The sequence below is a fragment of the Ptychodera flava genome, assembly GCF_041260155.1.
Source record: "Ptychodera flava strain L36383 chromosome 23 unlocalized genomic scaffold, AS_Pfla_20210202 Scaffold_23__1_contigs__length_28996876_pilon, whole genome shotgun sequence".
Classification (NCBI taxonomy): Eukaryota; Metazoa; Hemichordata; class Enteropneusta; family Ptychoderidae; genus Ptychodera; species Ptychodera flava.
This window is the reverse complement of record NW_027248277.1, coordinates 28,845,004-28,866,185: the sequence shown is the minus strand read 5'-3', so window position 1 is coordinate 28,866,185 and position 21,182 is coordinate 28,845,004. Positions and strand designations below refer to the sequence as shown.

At 37.4% G+C, this 21,182-nt stretch overlaps 2 protein-coding genes across 2 annotated transcripts in view; both read left to right on the top strand.

The window, feature by feature from the left end:
- Positions 1-21,182, top strand: part of LOC139123893 (ubiquitin-conjugating enzyme E2 Z-like) — a 446,060-nt gene that overhangs the window by 4,486 nt on the left and 420,392 nt on the right. The window lies entirely within an intron of this gene.
- LOC139124301 (ubiquitin-conjugating enzyme E2 Z-like) lies at positions 1,325-13,587 on the top strand. The gene is made up of 9 exons (XM_070690441.1): positions 1,325-1,354; positions 1,737-1,854; positions 2,675-2,735; positions 4,260-4,332; positions 4,652-4,839; positions 6,344-6,455; positions 7,882-7,997; positions 8,964-9,054; positions 12,235-13,587. The coding sequence occupies exons 1-9, from the start codon at positions 1,325-1,327 to the stop codon at positions 12,412-12,414; spliced, it is 969 nt and encodes a 322-aa protein (XP_070546542.1). The 3' UTR covers positions 12,415-13,587.

Here is a 21,182-nt window from a genome sequence, read left to right as displayed (position 1 = left end):
CATTTTGTGTACCAATTCATATTTGCTAGTTTCAAATGCTAAGTCTCTCAACTCCTTATTGGGTAATTTTCACTTCAGAGTCCTTCAGCAAAGATTTTGCATTATCTGTAGAATATGCCATGTCGAAGACTTGTGTTTGAAATTTGCATCATGGGTAAAATGTTCTGACCTATGGAGTTGTACCAGTACATTGCATCATGGTAGAATGTTCTGTGCTATTGAGATGTACTTTGCATCATGGGTAAACTGTGTTGTTGAGTTTTACCTGCACTTTGTATTATGGGTAAAATGTGCTGTGCTATTGACTTGTACCAGTTCTGAGTATTTGGAATCATGGGTAAACTGTTCTGTGCTATTGAGTTCTATCAGTAAATTTTAATGTTAAGTGTGAAGAATAGACATCAAAACTGTCTGGAGTAAAACTTGCCTTGGTGCATGTAGAGAACATTGAAATGAATTTTGGTGAAATGTACAGAATAGAGGTACATTAGCTTGGTTAGGGATATTCCAATGCATTGTGGGTAGTGTACCTTGAAAGTGGTGAATTGCCTGGTTTTTGTTTGACATTGCATCATGGGTAAATGTACCCTGTATAGCACAAATGTAGAAGTATTGCTAGTGAACCCAGTCTTGTGCTTTTGTGTCATAGCATTGCATTGTGGGTAAAATTTATGGTGTGATTTCCATCAATCAGATCAACAGGACAAATTAAATGACTTCATATAGCCTTGTCGTTTTTTGAGCTCACATTTTGTATATGTATATATGCCAAATAGAGTTTATATGGTAGGTTTGTGGCGTCAATATGTCTGTATGTATGTATGTATGTGTTCTTTTAAAAAACACTGCTTTAGGTTTTTTCAGACAGGCAGGTCAAGTTTGTCCACACAGTACACGAGCGTTTGAGACGGCAATCTAATGGTTGGAGGAATGAAATAACAGGATAGCGGTTTGTTATCTGCGCGTGCGCAGTTGTTGTTTTTGATTGTCGACCACGCCATTGTTGTGCAACTCGTGAGTACAGATCGCTGGGCAATCGCGGTTGAAAAGTTAGTTTCAGGAGACTAGTTGACGTGCACGAAGAAGGATTCCTTCTTAGTGATTGTAAAATGAAGAAAACTTGCTGTATTTGTCAAACGAAGACCTCGTCGCCTTTTGATAAGGCTGATTCCTATGCACAAAATTTTGGTGCATGTTCGGGGCCCCCGCAGCGTACTATAGGACTGGATTTTTAGGCATGACATGTCTATGGCAAAACAAGTTAGAAGATTTTGAGAGGACAGTGACCAAGATTTCCGCCATTTACTTGACTCGAAGGGCCAAAATGGAGGAACTGAAGGACGTAGGCAGCTTGGTGGGAAATTAAAAGGCAGAAACTATCGAGGGGTGCAAGTCCTCCTTCGTGCACGGCAACTAGTGATGAGACTATGGACTGTGAACAATGTGTTGACCATAGCTTTGAGTATTATTTAGCTTCTGCTGGTGCATTTGGATCGCTTTGCCCTGATGTCATCATCCAAATTCTTTCTTTTTTAAACATTTCTGATGTCATACATTTTACATCAACTTGCAAGATTTACACACGTTTAATGCTGATCAAATATTAATCTATAGTATCAAGGAAATTTGATGTGCTGACTGTAGCGATAGGGGAAAGTCAGGAATCTGCAAACTGTTGGCATGGAAACAGAGCAAGCAACTGAAAGTATTCATTGTTACATCAACAAATTAAACAGGTGTATGCAACTGTACAAAATACTGCAAAGCGACATGAGTTACTGGTCAAAACACACAATGTATTCAGCAACCCAGGACTGCCAGATCTTGCCAAAACTCTACCAAAAGGAGCTCAGAGTAAGAGAATGACATAAAACTCAGTTCTGCCAGTGCAGTATGCAAGTAACAGACACTTCATTGTGTTGTTGAGTGCAATGAAGCACTTCATTGTAATAAAATGTAAAATCAAATGTATTGTGTCCTCCTTGATGGCCACTGTGTTGTGATGTGACTGTGTTAGTTGTCATCGTTGTTTTGGATTTTGTTGACGAGTTTGTTTTTGTTTAGTTGTTTTGGTTTAGTTGTTGTGATGTTCATTAAATGGCAACTTGTGTAATTTTTAAAATATCTGATAGAAGTCAGTATCAAGTAAACTTGAGAGGTCTGCTCTTGTACCCTTCCCGCTACGAACTGTAGATAAATTGGAGAAAGTATTTTTCGAAAGTGTTTCAGAGGTATCTAGGCAACCCCACGCGCACCATGGATTTCCAGAGAAAAAATTACACAAGAAACCTAACAAAATCGCTACTGTCAGGGCTTTAAGTATAAGCTAACACACGCAATCTGCAAATGTAAGCTGGAAAACGTTTGTATATTGAACGGTTTTTCGTCGCAAAAGAGGAAAAATCGATGTGGCCAGAGAAAAATATCATGAATATTAATGAGAATGCGTCGCTTCAGATCATAAGGGTCAAACATCAGAACCTCTAGATGACAACAAAGCTGTCCGTACGATCGTATTGACATGTATACTGGTGGGTAAAACCACGTTAAAAGGGTGTAACAGCCGAAATAAGCTTTCAAAAACGAGAGAATTCGTCAAAATGGTGTCATTTTGATGCATCCACGCAATCGAGGGCGTCTTAATTATGATGAACAATGACATGAATAATGACAGCATGTGTTAAGGCCTCGATAGAGTCACCGCCAACACGGAAGCAAATGCCACTGCTTGCAACGTAAACATACAAACTTCAAGAATGAAAATGTTCAAAAAAAAGCATGTATACTGAAGGATTTATCATCATTTTGACGTAAAATATTATTGTTGTCATTATCAAGACCGTTAAAATTTGAATATTTAATGAGCAAGTGAAAAAGTCCGAAATCTTTGGACTTCCGCGGTCGATTTCGATGGGACTTGCGTTGTAAGTATATCTGAACTTTGGCCTTGCCACTAAGAGTGCTGATTGGTTGATTAATGGGGTATGGAATTATAAATAGGGGTGGGAAGGTTGTAGTGTGTGGGTTTGTTGTTTTCCGTATGGTTTGAATAGTTACCGTTGGTGGCGCGTTTTTGGAATATTTCCCACTGTCCATTGCGTGTAAATAGAGGTCACAGAGTTCATGCGCGATCGATTAAATTGTCAAGCTCTCAATGGCAGCACGCTCGTGAGTAAAGAGAAATTTATTCAATACAACGTGTTTTGTCAGACTTGATCATTTTCAATGGTAAAACCACGTATTGACATGATTTCCAAGCTTAAATACACACAACCGTGATAATATTCATAGACTTGACCTGATGCTGATAGTTTACACCACAAAGATATGTACTACTGTAAACTAATTCTTTGTACATGTACATTAATTTTTATGTTAACGCAAAGGAATGACACGGAGACAAGTGCTTGGCCGAAATCCAGGGGTTATGCATGTACTGCCACGGTTGGGGCGTTGAGGGGTCGTGGCGGCCTGGATGACAATACCGGACCCCTTGCGGCGTCCCACCGTGCGTCGGGCAATGTGCTACCGGGCACCCACTACAGGCCAATGACAGTACCCCCCTGGAACTTTATTGTGTATAATCTATCCATATAGAAGATGTACAGTACTCTTTTATTGCGAGCTTATTTCCCTGCAGTGAGGCATGCTTTATTTTTTTAATCGTGGAAGGTGGGTGGGAATTTTGCGGTGTGAACTTGAGTGTGGCAGGAGTTGAAATGGATGATATATAGCGTTGGTCACACTGATATGCGCATGGACAATGACGCGGTAAGGATGATGCAAGTAGTTTAGATAACGGTAAATGAGGGAAGGTGGCGGATTAGGTTACGTCTCAAGTGCATCTAGCGAGTAGTCGGAGTAGGCGACACATGGTGACCCATACATGTCAAAGGTTTAGACCATGTTCTCTGTGTCCTTCCAGACGTTAACAATAATTATAGCAAAGCTATAATCACCCACTAATGTTGAATGATCTGCCTTGTAACACTTTCAGAAACTTGCATTTACAGGCAGTTCTCCCCTAACTTTTTTATGTTCTGTGTACAACCACATCACTTCCAAAATTTGTCACTTCAATTGAACATTAGTCTTTTGTATTTAATTTCAGTTCCATCTCATCTTTAATAAGACTCATCAAGTCACACAGATACCTTTTGTCGTGTGTAATACAGATAATACGTGTTGGATAATGTAACTTGAGTTTATAGACTATATCGTTAATTGTTTTCTTAATACTGTTTGTTTCTTTGTATCAGGGACATAATGAGTATATACAATGAGCCAACCCCAGGCATGTGTGTAGTTCCTGATAAAGACGATATCACAAAGGTCAGTCATACAATTTATCTAATCACCCTCCATGTCACTTAACTTAATATCTTGTCAAGTACCCTACCACTGGTCATGGTACCAATTTTTGTTTGTAATTATTCCATTAGCAATCATCACAAATTGCTTCCATGCAAAAATTTTGCTTTTGATTTGTTGTGTACATAAACATATCTTAGAAGCATGTATAATGAGAACACAAAACACAAAAGTGTTCTTTTCTTTGTAACTTTCCCAGTGAACGATGTTATAATTTCTGATACAGAAAAATTCTATGATTTTTATATGTACATGTAATACCGCTTCTGTTTCATTACAGGTGCATGCGCTTATTACGGGACCCTTCGACACCCCTTATGAGGGTGGTTTCTCCCACTTCCTTATTAGGTTTCCTCCAGATTATCCAATCAGACCCCCTAGAGTCAAGTTGATTATCACAGGTGATGGTAAAGTTCGGTTTAATCCAAAAATCTATCGAAATGGCAAAGTCTGTCTTAGTATTCTAGGGTAAGTAATTTCCACCATTGCCTGTCCTACTGTACCTTGCTGTGGTTCCGTAGCCCTGCCACTCCCTGGCTAGTTATGTGGCAGAGTGGGGCCTACGGTTTAGTCAATTGTAAAAATAAAAATAATCCAGAGTCGGGGTGCATCTAGCGCCCACCTATGGAAAGATGTCTACGTAGATGTCCATTTTCCTCTTGGTCTAGTCAGTTTTTCGTATTTTACCGGGCTGCTGCCGTGGAAAAATCCGCCATCATGAATATTAAACTGTTGACCTATGACATCACATTCTAACATCGGGATCTAAGCAAAAATAATGTGTTCTCTCGTGGTACTTTGTTTATAAGCGAACTTCAGCGCCGGAATCAAATCCATTCTCTTTAATGGATGTAAACATGCTTTGTCAAGATCCCATTGTTAAAATGTGATGTCATAGGTCAAGGGTTTAATATCCATGATGACGGATTTTTCCATGGCAGCAGCCCGGTGAGAAATGAAAAAGTGACTAACCCGAGAAGAAAATGGACATCTATGTAGGCATCAATCTGTAGGTAGGCACTAGATGCACCCTGACTCCGGATTATGATGTGTTGTGTTGTTTTTCTGGAGAATTGCAAGAAAAATGCTAACTTTCTCCCCACATGATTTTTAGCGCGCATGACTGTGCACTTTTCCAATCAACTGAACCGTAGCCCCACCCCCCACACAAATAGACTGAACTGTAGCCCCTACTTCCACACACAACCAGCCAGGGAGTAGCAGGGCTACGAAACCACAGCAAACTTTACCAAGCATCTGTAATTTCTCCCATTGCATGACCTTATTTACCAAGTGTCTGTACCTGTGTCTGGCTGCTATCAACTTTCATTTCTTTGTGATCTCTTTGATTTCATTCAAACCCACTTTTCTACTTTACATGATGCCATTGTTTAGGCTCAATGTCTGTGTATGATAAATATTTGACAAAGCATGTACACAGTAGGTAGTTGAATGATTGACTCTCTTACAGAACAGCTACATAGAATCAAATAATGTACTGTTCTGTTGTTACATACCGGTACACATGCAAGTTGTAATTTATGTATACATTGACTTTGTCACACACACATACCGGACATGCATACATACATACATACATAGATACTGGTACATTTATACATGCAAGTATACATGATACATACATGTATGCATGCATACATACATACATGTATGCATACATACATACATACATACATACATACATACATACATACATACATACATACATACATACATACATGTATACATACATACATACATACATACATACATACATACATACATACATACATACATACATACTTACACCTGCTCATCTTTCCATAAACACATATGTGCCAGTAGAGAGAGAGAGAGAGAGAGAGAGAGAGAGAGAGAGAGAGAGAGAGAGCACAAATGATCTGTAAATATTGACTTCAGTAATTAGAAATGTACAGATTTATTTCATAATATATTTTATTATACGTGACAGAACCTGGTCAGGGCCAGCATGGAGTCCAGCACAAAGTTTATCCAGTGTTCTTATATCAATACAGTCATTAATGAATGAAAAACCTTACCACAATGAACCAGGCTTTGAACAAGTAAGTGTTTACTAAACTTTTTACTTTAGATTTATTGTCTAATATCTTTTGTTAATAATCATACTTTAAAAGTAATGTAGCAGAATCTTTTAATTGTGTTTCACAAGCTTTGTTTTGTACAACAAAAAGTTCTTGTTCTCCCTAAAGCTTGTTAAAATGCCTGATATATAGCTTACGATCATAGTGTCTATGTGTGAAGAATGCAGACTACCCATATACAGGCTGAGTTGACAAGCTGAAAATTGTATCTGAACCTGCTTTGAGTAGAACAAGAAAGGTAGTTGATATAGAAAACAAAATGGTGGAAAAGTCATCAAACGTTACAGCTACTAACAAGGACAAGAAAAAGCATGTGTATGTAGCATGCTAGCAATCAATTTTGCATCAAGTCTATCTTCAATTTGCCCATCTCAATCTCTGCATCTCAATCTCTGAATCTCTGGTACTTTCAAAAGTGGATGTTTTAATGATCATTAACACTTTGTGTATCTTTTGTTTCAAATGAAATGTTTATCAATCTTTATCAATAAATTTCCTATTGGAAAAAAATCGATAATAAAGTTGTGCCTTTAAGAAAGGTATTCCCTCAGCCAAAGTGTGGAACCCTGAACAGCGCCCTCAGTGGTTGATTGGTTTATTCCTTTTGCTTCCTCAGAACAGGTGTAACATGGCAAAGAGCTTATTTGTAAACCACTACAAAGAATTGTTTTAACAAAATGGTACTGACTGTCAAACTGAAGGATGAGGCATTAATTTTACAAAGGTAAAAACTAAATGTTCAAACACCATCTGAAAATATGTTTGTTTGCTAGAACCAAATGTCCAATACTTTGGCAGAACATTGCAAATATGTTGGATTGCAAAAGTCAGGTTTGTAACTAATTTTAATTGCATAAATTCAGCATTTGTATGGTTTATTGTATTACGTGACCACTCACAAAGTGGATCTCAGACTCATGAATTTCAAAATTTCAAGTTGTAGATACCATCCATAGATATCAGACCAACAAGGTATATTCTGTCCCTAGTTCCATAACCAAGAGGTACAACAATGATTATCAATTGACAGCTATTAAAGGACCAGTAATGCTAGCTTTTGATGACTTTTCATTTGATATATAAATTTCGACTTGTTATCTTACTCCCCAAAGAATGCTGAAACAGCATTTACTTGTCAACTTGGTGTCTATATGTATAAAATGCATTGTTATTTTTTACGTTTGACTTCTGGTCCATACCAGAAGTCAGTTTTTAACAATAACAATGCAGTTTACACATGTACAGGCTGAGTTGACAAGCTGAACACTGTATGTATCAACATGCTTTGAGGAGTAGAACAAGGAATTATGGTTCACATTCAAAATAATATTATCTAAAGTTAGCATTACTGGCCCTTTAATCATAGACTCTAATACTTTATTTCTAGGGGAGACAGAGTGGTGACGCACAGAGATGTAATGACTGTATCAGACATGAAAAGATACGGGTAGCAGTTTGTGAAACGTTAGAAAATATCTCAGACAAAGTTCCAGATGAACTTAGGTAAGTATAGTCATTGCAGTTGCACAGTCCTATCTTAATTTCCAAAACATTTACCACAGCGTTAGTACAAAGAGTTGAGAAAAGAAAAGAAATTAACACTTTTTACAGGTACCGTACAGTCATCCAATCAACTATAGTCCTCTTTTCCATTTGATTGTTTGAGGGCGCTGTTTACCTCAAACAGTGGAGTTCATGTGGTTCTTACTAGACTGTAGACAGTGACTTGTGCTGCTATGGCTGTTATTTTGCATACAAAATGGTGAGAAATTAGTGCAGCTCAACTATTTTTTTCCCGGAATTTCTATAACTTTCCCAGCACATAGGAATTTCTATAACTTTCCCAGCACATACTAACTCTGTTAGACTGTTGTAACAGAGTCAGAATGAGCTGGGAAAGTTGAAGAATTTCCTTGAATAAATTAGTGTCTCCTTGAAAGTCCTTGAAAAGTTCTTGTAAATGAAATTGAGTCAGGAAATGCTTGATATAGCGATTACATGCAAATAGTAATCAGCATTGATCCAACAGTTTTTGCCAAATCTATCAGAAAGAATTTTGGTGTTCATTAGAAACGGCATCATTCATAAAATGCTATCGTTACAAATTGATGATGTCATACCTGTCATAGACAAAGTACAGTGGCCAATAATGGCTGCTATCACTGAAAGTTATTGTGAGTATCACTTCTTGAATGTTGTACCTTTCAAGTTAAGAGAACTTGAGGTAGTTAATTTACTAGGTCTGCAGTCTATGTATATACTTTTTACAATTAACGATCATTTCAAATTGGAGGAAATAAATGTGATATTTTCAAGGCAAAAGAGGGCCAACCACTACAAATGATTTAAATATTTTTTGCTTGCAGACGACTGAAACAATGGTAATTCAAGTCATGAAATTCAAATCTTAGTGTACATAATTGTTATTTTCATAATTCTAATAGATATTTTATTGTCATTGTGTTTCAGAGAGGTGATGGAGAAATCATTTCCAGAATTTTATGATTATTACACATCAACTGTCAATGACAGGTTGTATCTATCAGGGCAAACAATGCAGGTATGTATACAATACTCATTAACATATTACTTTCAAGATTCTGAGTTAGTAACTCGTTTACCGAAAATTAGAAATGCTGAATTTTCACGAAATAAAAAATACAGCTTTCAATGTCTTGCATTGTACAAATTTTCATACTAGAGAAATAAATATACCCCATTCCTGTGTTATCTCTTATAGGGATGTAATAAAATTCCTGATTTTCAGAAGCATGAGAAAATTTATTTATCCATAAGCTTCAAAATGAGCCCCCACAAGTGGTAGGCAACAAGAATATTTTAATGGTTTGAGAGTTGAAATATGTTTCCCCGCGACACAGTCTACCTTAAGGTAGTGACTCAGTTTGGTTGACACATATTTTCAATCAAAAGTTTCACATAGAAACAGGGTCTCACACCCAACATGTGGTACATTTTTTAATAGGTCTATATTTGAAGAAGGTAAAAATTTTGTTTAGTTGTCAAAACATGCATTGGTATGTTTGTTTAAGTCAAAAACATGTGATTTTGAATTTTTTCACTTAAAAGAGTATAAGTAAGAATTGGCAGCACCCCTAAGTGATCTGTTAACGGCACTAGACAGCCGGATATACAGGGGGAAAAACCGTGTTTTGGATTTTTGAAATTCGCTTTTGTTTCTGCACAGTGAGCCTTCGAAGTGTGAACTGTCGGATTTTCGCATAAATTATCGGCTTTTGTTCACGTTTGTCAAGTTATCGTCACTTCAGGGGGGTTTATCAAAAATCTGAGACATGGTTTTTCAGGTCTATTTATGAAGTGTTAGCATGCGAAGAATCGGGGAAATCCGCCCACGCGTCGCCGACTTACACTCATTTGAAGGTGCGCATACATAGCAAAAATCGGATTGAGAAAATCGACGATTTGTGTAAACGTCCCATTTTTCACACAAAATCGCCGAAAAAAGTCGGATTTTTGTGCGTTTCAAAAAAATTATTCGATCTGGGTCTAGGTTAAATATTGGGCATCAGGTTAGAGAATTTCTGACAGTCCTAAACATTAGTTCGCCTAAAAATGATGAAAATTGTGCGTAGAAACGTGAGGCTGGTCAGCGTAAGCGGTGGGTACTATTTACACGATAAACACTAGAGAGATAATTCAGGGCATAATCTGTTTGTCAAATACGTATCTAGCTTATAATTATATTAACTGTACACTGTTTGGTAACGGTTAGAGTCTGGTTACAAGACGAGAAAAGTTTAAAAATCATACAGCCGGAATGGTTTACAGGTCTGCGTTCTGCCGACGACGCGCGCTCGCTCTCTCGCTTGCGCTCGATTTCCGGTCTCACAGCCCGTAATTTATGCACGTACCAAGTGTGAAATGGTTGCCCAGTTCATTTTAGTGCCGATTTTTGTGCCTATAGTACAAGACGTCACTTGCTTGCTTGCTTGCTTTCGGAGATGAGACGACCAACTCTCGATGCTCTAAAAAATTCTGTAGTTGAGAAGTTCAAGGAATGCGGGAAAGTCGCACTTGTTTTTGTGGTTTTCACATGTGATCTGCTGCAGTCCTTTTGCTCACCATAAAAAATGACCGGGTTTTCGTGCGCTATTTCGCTTTCCACTGTGACATGTACTGTTATGGCCTCGGGTATGAACCAAAATCAACTTCAGTTACACGTAAAAGCGATTCTTCTTGACTTAAAATAAACGACTGAGGCGATACTCGACAGATTCACTCATTGTAAATTGAAACGGCGACATATCGCGACACCCAGCGACACTCTCTTGACCACAGATAGAAATTGACAGGCAACGATCGTGAAGCGACGTTTCGCGTACGTTGCTGTGCTCTAGACCGACATAACAGTGTCGGATTGACAAATTGGACAAACTATGCTTCCTACATCCATGGACAAACTAAGTCCAAGATATGGGCTGCTGTTATAGAACCATATTTTCCAGTGAAGATTAAATAGATTCTCTTTGGACGGCAGTGTAATCTATAGCCCGGCGTACGATGCTATGTGTTCCGCTACAGCTAATCGCCTCGCTCACCACAACCCTGCAAAGACCCGTACGTAGGGTCGGTGACTTCAAATCCATTTATGACTTGACGTAAAAAGCCAAATTACTGTCGAAATTCAGCGTTCTTGGGCCCAAGTCGTATCCCTGCCTACCTCAGCTACTCGATCGCTTCCAAAAATGCCAGTCTTTTATTCACTTTTCGTAAATAACCGTCGATGTCGGCAACTCTCTCGCTAGCCCTGTGTACGATGCTGTGTGTTAGCTGTAGCGGCCAACACACAACATCGCGTCCATCAGCTTCCATTTTGCTTCTTCGGCCCCCGTTTGCGTTTTCTACACTGCTTATAATGCCGGCAGTCATCAGCCATGTTGGATAGCGTCTCTTATGAAGACGTGCGCGCATGCGCAACATGGTGCGTAAAAATTTACATAATCTCCTCAAGGTATAACGATAACGCTGACAGTAATCTGGACCGTTAAAACAAAAAGAAAATAATAACTCGCGCAGTGGTTAGAAGGCCGTGTTTTCACTAAAATTTAAGACATTTTCCAGTACAATGTTATCTCACAGTTTTCTCTAATAAAAGATCATATTTCAGGGTTCAGAATATGAAATAATCACAAAATCGCTAAAATTTGCAAAGGAACCCGAGTCACTACCTTAACTCCTCTTTTCAGTGATTGCATGACTTTATAAACCATTACTCATCAGCAACTTTAGCAAGTTGACAGAATTAGATTTCTCAGAAATCATCTGGCTTGCTTGGCAATTCATTTGATTTATATCCAAATATGGCGTCTCTGTATTGCAATAGTTGAAGAAATGATGGTGTCTATAATCAACAGAAATAATAATACAAGTACATGTTGCCATTACATATCCATCCACTTCAAGTGACAATAGAGCAATCTGTCTGGTTACTAGATACTAACATGACATCAAAAAACTGATCCAGTGACAGTTGCCATTCAAGGTAACAGAATTACCAGATCCATGAAAGACTTAAAGGACATTATCTTGTAGGACCCTCATAAAGCACAGTGATGGTATATTGTGTCTAGAATGAATAAGAAATCCAGACAGTTGGCACTTAATCTTCTCTAATTACCCTTTAAGCAATATCTCATCCCTGGGGATATCAAATTCTATATTCTTCACAAAGTTAATCTTTTATTGTATATTTTCTTTTCAGGATCCATTTGGTGAACAAAGAGGTCGCTTTGAAAATGCAACATTAAAAACAAGACTGGAAGTTATCAAGAAAAAGATAGAAGAGAAATTAGGAGATAAATTATCTGATTTAGACAGCGATATGAGCACATCAGATACAGAAACTAATATTGATACAAATACCAATCAATCAATTAGCTGATTAGTCTATCAATCAATCAATCAGATGTTAAAATATGTTTTTGAATGTAAACAGTCATAATAATTATCAAAGAAGAAGGCAGATAACTTACCATTATGATGGTAGGTGTCTGTTTGTAGTTCTTGATGTGAACTGTTTGCAAAATGGCAAAATATAATGACCCTTCCAAGTTTTGTGTTATGGTTTTATTGCAGGGTATGTTTTGCTAAGTTGTCATGACAGATTGTCCGTGTATCTGTAGACATGGAATGACGCCCGTGTGTACAGCGAAGGTGACTGACTGTGGTAGCCAATGTAAAATGTTAACAGAATGCATACAATGGCACTATACATTATGACAGATTTATTTAGAATTCAATCAAGAGAGTTTGTATTATATTGTGTCCCCTGTTTTCTGCTGATGTGTAGCTGGCTCAGAAGGTTATATCTGATTGTGGATTGTCACTATTTACAGCAACTTGGGGTGTCTATTGTGTATAATTCAATGATAACAGTCTTTCACATGCTAACCTAGATAAAGTTGTACATGCCTCTACACTGAAACAGTCACTTAAAATTCTGTTTAAATTCCCCTCAAGAAAACTTTAAAATTATTCTCTTTAAAAAATTGATAAAAAAACAGGGGTAAATGTGCAAATTTAAGTAAAAGGGAAACAAACTACTCATGTTTACCAATCTATCAAATTCAAAGCGACCACTTTTTCTAAGATAACCCTGGAGAGAAACTTAAATTTTTTACTTTCTTCACTATCATAACGTGGAAATTTGATATACTCTACAAGCTTCCAGACAAGTCTGACATTCAGCAGATCAGTCAAGTATTGTAAAAAAGTGAGTTTGAATATCTGTCCCTAAGAATCTCTCTACATTAAAGCCTCCTTATACCTGTGTTCCATGTTTTTTTCAGATGCTAACCATCAATAAAACCTCTGCAATTGAAATATAGTGGGTCCAATCTTATCATTATAATCTGCTTCTGTTCAGGGTTCTTTATTAAATACAGAAATACTCCTTAAGATACCCAGGGATGGAGATGTGAATTTGTTCAAATGAATATGTCGATGTCAAAAATATGCAAATGTGGTAAACAAAGGGAAAATCCTGCAAATGGCTGTAACTCAAGAACCACAGAGCAGATTTGGTTGAAGCTTGGTACGCAGGTTCTTAATGGTGACTATAGCTACATTTGTTAAAAAATTGTGGTGAAAGTTTGATAGTTGTATTTTGGGGGAAACGTTTTGTTTTTGGTCAAAAAATAATTTTGTCCCAAAGTTCAGCTGGGATTGCTTTGAAACTTAACAATCTTGACCGTAACGTTGTCTTCTGTTGGATTTGTATTTTTCGGGCATTTTTCTGCATTTTTGGTCAAATAATAATTGTTCACAAAAAAACTTTCTGATTGTTTTGAACATTGTCTGCATGTACCTAGAGGGAACATTAATGAAGTATCGGCAAATTGTGGTGAAATTTTCATATTTGAGGCAATTATCCCCATTTAAAAAAAAAAACTATTTTCTCTGAAATCACTTGTTCGATTGTTTTGAAACGTGGTATGCATGTTACCAGGGGTAAACTTACTTAAGTATATTCACTGTGGCCTGCCACATCGAACCAAATGTGAGCCAAGTGTCATTGACACTATGTTTGTTACTTTTCAATCATACATTTTATTCAGAAATTAAATCTGAAACAATCCACTAACTATGTGATATGATGCTAATTTGTGATTCGTTTGTCTTTGGTATTTTAAACCTCAAATGTCAAATGAATGTTACATGTTATACTATATGGCACTGTTACCTGAGTCAGTGTTAAATTTTACTTTTCAATGTTATAAACATTTGGCTAATTAGTCGCCTGTTCGATCACAGTCATCCTGCACGCGTTCAGGTCATCATGTTGTATACTGCCCTCTACAGGGCATACAAAAAGGAAAGCCAGAACAGGGGCTATATGTCTGTTTATGTGGTAAGCCTAAGCTCAAGAGCCATGTAGGGCCTGCAAAGTGCCACGTGGCAGTTTGTTAAATTTCATGTCACTTTGAGGCTTGTCACATGACCCCCTCTGTTGGGATATTACCATCGAAGTATGGGACCTAAACGTTAATGACAGTGAACATGAATCTATTCCTATCTTTAAGCTGCAGTTCGTGAATCGTGGCGCATGAAATTTGACAAACTGCCACCTGGCACTTTGACAGGCCCTACATGGCTCTTGAACTTAGGCTTACCACATACAGACATACGGCCCCTGTTCCTGGCTTTCCTTTTGAATGCCCTGTAGAGGACAGTATACAACATGACGACCAGAACGCGCGCGGGATGACTTTGATCGAACAAGTGACTAATTAGCCAAATGTTTGTAACATTGAAAAGTGAAAACTGACTCAGCTCACAGTGCCATATAGTGTAACATGTAACATTCATTTGACATATGAGCTTTAAAATACCAGAGACAAACGAATCAGAAATTAGCATCATATCACATAGTTAGTGGATTGTTTCAGATTTCATTTCTGAATAAAATGTTTGATTGAAAAGTAACAAAACATAGTGTCAATAATTAGTTCCAATCGTGTTCTTCGTTCTCGACAGCATAGGCGAAGAACATCACAAGACTGTTCTCTATTGTTAAACTCAAACGTTGACGGCTAGTCAGAGAAACGGCGGATGTCTTTCTGTAATATTACGGGTGGAATGGGTTTTGCAGATGATGTATTTATTAGCAGATACTATAGGGATTTCATCTATGCAGGGGTTATGCTCTTCATTCCGGATTATTAACAAAGTAACACACTTTTATGATATAATCCCAGGTATGTAACCGGTCTGAAATCACCAAAGTGCGCCGGCAAACTGCGCCGGCGCATTTCAAAGTGCGCCGCCATTTTGCGCCGGTATATTGCGCCGCCTAAACTGAGCCCTTACTCTGCGCCAAAACACTTCCTCCAAGTGTCACAACAACATCGAGTACTCGCACTTGCGTAGCAGGACGCTTTAGCAGTATAGACTGTAGATATTAATATCCTTGACAACGACTTTTCCGAGTTACCTGAAAAATGCAGCTCGAAAAACAACGTGAATTTGCAACAAGTTAAGCTTAATAGCAGTTGTTTTTGGACTACGCACGTACGTACGTGGACACATGGAGGTAGTTAGCAGACAGTACCATTAGTTTCTTCTCAAACAGGAGCTTGCAGTATAGAACTTTTCTTTCAATAAGGTGTGAAAATAAATCGTTCGCCAGTAAGATTTTTGACATGTTTTCAGAATGGAGTCTCGGAGGTATGAGACCATGTTATGTTTGTATGGGACAGATTACACTTACTTGGTGGTATCGTGAAAGGATATGGCTTCATGATCAGCAGCAGTCAAAATTTGTGAATTTTGCAAGAATTTATCAACAAAGTTCGGGTAGAAACTACAGACAGATTCAAAGGTCGCATTACGATATACAATGCAAATGGCACTCGACTGGCCAAGTTACCTTCCCTCTCGGGTGATGTTATCACATACTTCACATACATGTCGGAAAAAATACTCCCATCCTCCGCATTTTAGTGACACATTTCACCATATTCCCCACGAAAAACATGAATATTTCTTTGAAATCGCTTGACTAAACCAAAACAGACTATTAGTAGCATGCTTGACATTGAAACCTCGCAATGGCGCAGAGTAAGGGCGCAGTTTTGGGCGGCGCAATATACTGGCGCAAAATGGGGGCGCACTTTGAAATGCGCCGGCGCAGTTTGCCGGCGCACTTCGCTGATTTAAGTCCGCTTACATAGCTCTATAATCCTTACCAGCATTTTGTGCCCCTGACACTGTCAAGCCACTCAGTCAGTTTTTGTAAATTCTCCTCAGCAGCTCCTGACTTTCTAAATTCTCTTCCGTTGGACTAAAATCTTCTCTACATCAACACTTTCAAAAAAAAAAATGCTCATAAACTTGTATCTTTGAAAGAGCACTTTCATTTTCTTCATCAGCACCACTTTGCACTGAGTATTGTCTAACTTTGGATATTAGGGGCTTTATAAATTGTTAGATAGACAGATAGACAGATACAGAGGATGTAATAAAGGATGTGTTTGTCTGTATTAGGATTTCTTGCACTAAACATTGCCATAGAGGGCGCTCTTTCACCCACATAAGCAATTTCTGTCAAGTAGATTAGTACCGTATATTAAGACTCTTTTTTGCAAAGTGCCTCATCCTTAAAGGAATACATTCATAAGGCTAAGAACAATAAAATGAGCCGTTCTGATGACATAGTCTTCAAAATCGGGGGGTATGTCGGCAAGAATTTTATTTTTCCAAAAGATTTTTTCATTTTTAAATATGCATTTTCAGGGGTTCATGGCTGTCAAACACTAGCCACACTAGTCACAGCATTTCCAGAAAAATGTATCATACATATAAACAACGTGAAAGACATCCTCGTTCAAGCAAATATCAAATGCTAAAGACCGAAGGCATTATTTTACGGTTTTTTTTTTTACTTCCGCGTTTACGTAGCTCTAAAAAGTTTAGCATTGGCATGTAAAAAATAGGGTAGGTCGGGTTTTCGGAACAGCACAATTTTTTTGTTTGGCCTAATAAAACCGTTAGACATGTAATACTCAATGTTGGGAATAGTGTTTTTGTTTATTTTTAAAATCACAAGTGTAGTTCAGGTACCATGTTTGATAAAACTTCCTGACAAGGATGTTTGTCAGTTTTTTACTGAAATGCAATACTGGTTTCTTAACATAACAATAAAAAATTACAGCCACCATAAACTAGAAACCTAAAATACTATAAACATACATAACATCTGTTGTATTCAGTTGAGCAATAAGTACTTCACCTAAAATTGTTATTCTTTGAAATATCTCTTATCACAAACCACCTTTTTGTGACTGAGTTCATTCTGTCCCATTACTATGTACAGATGCCATGCAACAGTTTATCTCTCAAGGACTTCAGCTCAAAGTACAGCATTTCCACACATTGTATACTGATCCATATTTGCAAATTTATGAAGTCCATTAAGTCTTCATTGATGTAACTGATCAGGGTAACTTCCACACATCAATAGGCCAAAAGTACAGTGAGGCCGTTCATAAGCGAAGATGAAAAAGTCTACACCAGTGTTAGTTTGCAAACTACTACTTATTGAATTAACCATTTATTTTATTTAATACGTATTTATGTATTTATTTATTAATTACCCAAAAAATTTCTCTGCAAGCTAAATGCCCTTCTTTTATTGGTTTCAACAATAACTCTGTTTTGTAGTTTAGGGTCCCGCTTTAGCACTGCTAAAACAACATTTTAGCATCTGTGGCACGTGCTGTCGTCCAATGAGAATCGCGCATGGTAGCATGGTATAGAATAATCCCTTATAAACATTTAGATAAAATACGACATAAACTTACATTCCAAGTAAATGCAGAAAATTGACCGATACGAGTATTAACTTTCACCACTGCAAATAAACACTGAACTGATAGTGGATTGCAGATTTTCATCAAACCCATCGACTGCTGTAATTCGGAAATTGTACACAGTCCCGAGTACATGCGCTTTAAGTCACCAAAGCATAGTAATTTACTCAGTTTATATAATGAGCCTTGTGAATAACGATCATCTACTCGAACGGTTAGAAGTAGCATAAACGCAACAATAATTACACATCTTATACAATCACGTGAAATGCATCACAAACAGGAGTCAAGAAACAAAATATCTGCATACTTCTCTTCGTTTGACATTTAACGTTTGTAGATAACATTCAAATCAATGTCGCGGGAAGAAAGTTGTTTTTGAGATATTTCCTAAATTTGCATTGTTTTATAAATAACCAAAGAGACTTTACTGAATTACAGTGATTAGAGCAATGATGTCGCTTTTAGTGTTGTAACTCCTTTTGTGATATGTGTTTACTTGTTTATTTGTATTTTTCTTGTTTGTTTTCTGTTTGTTGTTTTAGTGAAATAAATATGTTGGATTATTGTTTGTTCCTGTAGTTCAAGAACAGAATGCTAATTATCCAGCAACGAAATTGTGAAGTTCCAGTCCGGTTGGATATTCAATGTCACTTCCTTTAGATGCCACATGTTACATATTTTCGACTAGATGGGAGTCTGGTCTTCTCTGGTACTCTGCTGAACGTCCGTCCTTTGTTTTCCGGATTCCTTGCGCCGTTTCCTTATCATTAATAGTATTAATAATATTCCGACTTGTACTGATATACTTATCCCAACAACGACTAATATTTTTGCAGCCATGTCTGAAAGTTAACATTTCAATCATTAATGAGTAAAATAATGTATATAAGCAACATAAGTCCGTAAGTAATGAGCTTTTGAAATTAAAGTTAAACTTGTAAAGAGGGGCCGGCTCTAGCAAGGTATCAAATGCAAAATGTAAGATTTCATTTCTCGCTGCTCTTCTTCCTGCCAAAATCACCTCACTATGTGTGTTCACCCTTGTACATCTACTCTGAACGCCTAAAATGCAGAAGTTAATTTCGGCACACCTTTGCTTACATATTGAAATTATTAAGAATCTATGCTCTAACAATTTATTCAACAAAGCATTGACTTCGCATTTTAATGTATCTGTTGCCTGCTACAATGAACCGATTGATGTTTGGTGTTGCCGGGTCTGTAATACCAAAGTGTGGACATAATTTCAATGATTGTCTGTTTCAGCCATGACATGTTTTTAAATCTTGCGAACCACCAAGGCAAATAAAAATGTTTCTACTTCTTTGAGTCTTGCATTAAAATGGCCTCTCAGATAGAGCAAGGCAGATTCTGTTTGATCCCAATGTGACTACGTCGCAAGGAGCAAACCTTGAGTGCATAATTCTTTTTCGATGCAATAAAACTTTCATTAAATTGACTACGTAAACAGTAAACCAGAAAGCTCGAAAAAATCTAGTTCATTATCGTCATCGTAGTAAAGGTGAAAACCATTGGCAATAAGATCATTCAATAAAATTACGAAGCTTTTTGAAGCGATGAGAATTCAGAAAGACGTCGGTTTTATTGACATCGTTTTTAAATGTCTTCGGCGACCGACTGATGACAATGATATATTTAAGATTTGATTGGAATAATAGAGAGTTATGACTGATGATTTCTTTACGTGCCGTGTGCTGAATCTGTTCTTGACAACGTGATACCCCTTTCTTTCATAGATAGGATGTATTATTTATTTGATAACACCTGCTCTAATTCCTCCAATGCAGAGTTCATACGCTTGCTAATAAACTACGCTTCTTTGAAGACCCCTCATTCATTGTTTGTATTCCGAAAACTGTCATTCAAATTTAGAAATTTTAATATGATACATATTTACGGGGTTGACAATATCAAAGATATGTCTGGTTAAACTAAATCATCACTCACCAGAGTCTGATTCGCCTTTCACAGAATGCCTTCCCGACTTAGCGTCATTTCGACCAATAGTCTTGACAAGAGGAATATCTCCGTCAGTACTTAATTCTAGTGTTTTCTTCTCACCTTAAAGTAAATGATAATGTGGACATATTTAAAATCATTCTATTAGTATTGCAAGGTAAAGATGTATCCAAATGGCGGTCACGCTCGTAGCCGTGAAATTTCCTAATAAGAACTCACAAGACATATCCTCCGTAGATATTGCCATTATATTTGAACCTAGCAAATCAGGACTGTGTATTGAGGTAAGTTGTACAGCCAGGGAAGGAACAGCTTTACACAGACTCTGCATTCACTTCAGCTTACCACTTGAGCTACATCGATGATCCACAGGACCACGTATGCCATCTTTGTTGATTATAACATATAGACCGTGAAATTTGTCTACTGTTGTACAGGCCGTTTGACCTCAAAATTAGCAAAGCAAAACAGTGATATCAATGCATGATAAAAAATCAACTTTGTGTGCTTATACACTTATGGTATTGATCTAAAATTTTCATCTTTCACTATTAACAAGCTGTTTGTTTGTAAGTTTACCTAACTATCGATCATTAACTCCATCTTACCTTCATGAGATAATTCCCCAGAGATTAGTCCAGTGCTGCTCAGATCAGTATACTCTATGCAGGATTTTGACAAAAAAGTAAACTATAACAATAATGAACATCACGTCTGCATCAAGTTTCTTGATCAATTCAAATCACATCGTAATAGCATCAACAGCAAAGCTCCTATTCAAAATTGTTTTGCTGCCAGCGATTGTTTCTCTACTAGAAACAAGTCACTATAATAGTATTTGTCTAAATTGAATGGCAAATGATTATGCGTGATTCCCGTCAACTATGTAAGAATTTGGATGAATACGCGAACTTATATTTCCGAAAACAGACATAGGCATGGGAATTAATTTCGCATTATGAAGTTTGCATTATGTATTGCGCACAAGGGAGCCGTCATTGTTTACGGCCTGCGGGGTCGGAGGAATTTCACTGGAAACTCCGAAATTTCGAGTGACCCCACTAGCAAACCATGATGAATTTGAGTAACCCCCCTCTCTTACTATGAAATTTTGACTTACTCCCAACCCCGACGTACAAAAGTTAAACACAAAAAATGCAATTGTAAAATTTACAAACACAGCAACAGTAAAGAACTTTCATATCCTGATATAACCAGTATCTAACCATATGGCATATTGTTTAATTCGGATGGGTACCATGACAGGCTTTTTACTAGATATTTGAATTTGAAAGTACAGGTGAAGAACTTGCGAGAGGCTGAGGGGGAAAGTGTTAGAGGGGGCTTCCCCTATCTT

Coding starts and splice junctions, on each gene's coding strand:
- LOC139124301 (XM_070690441.1), top strand. CDS start 1,325: ATGGAGGAACTGAAGGACGTAGGCAGCTTG. Junction 1,355..1,736: donor TGAAGGACGTAGGCAGCTTG/GTGGGAAATTAA, acceptor CAAATTAAACAG/GTGTATGCAACTGTACAAAA. Junction 2,736..4,259: donor CAAATGCCACTGCTTGCAAC/GTAAACATACAA, acceptor TCTTTGTATCAG/GGACATAATGAGTATATACA.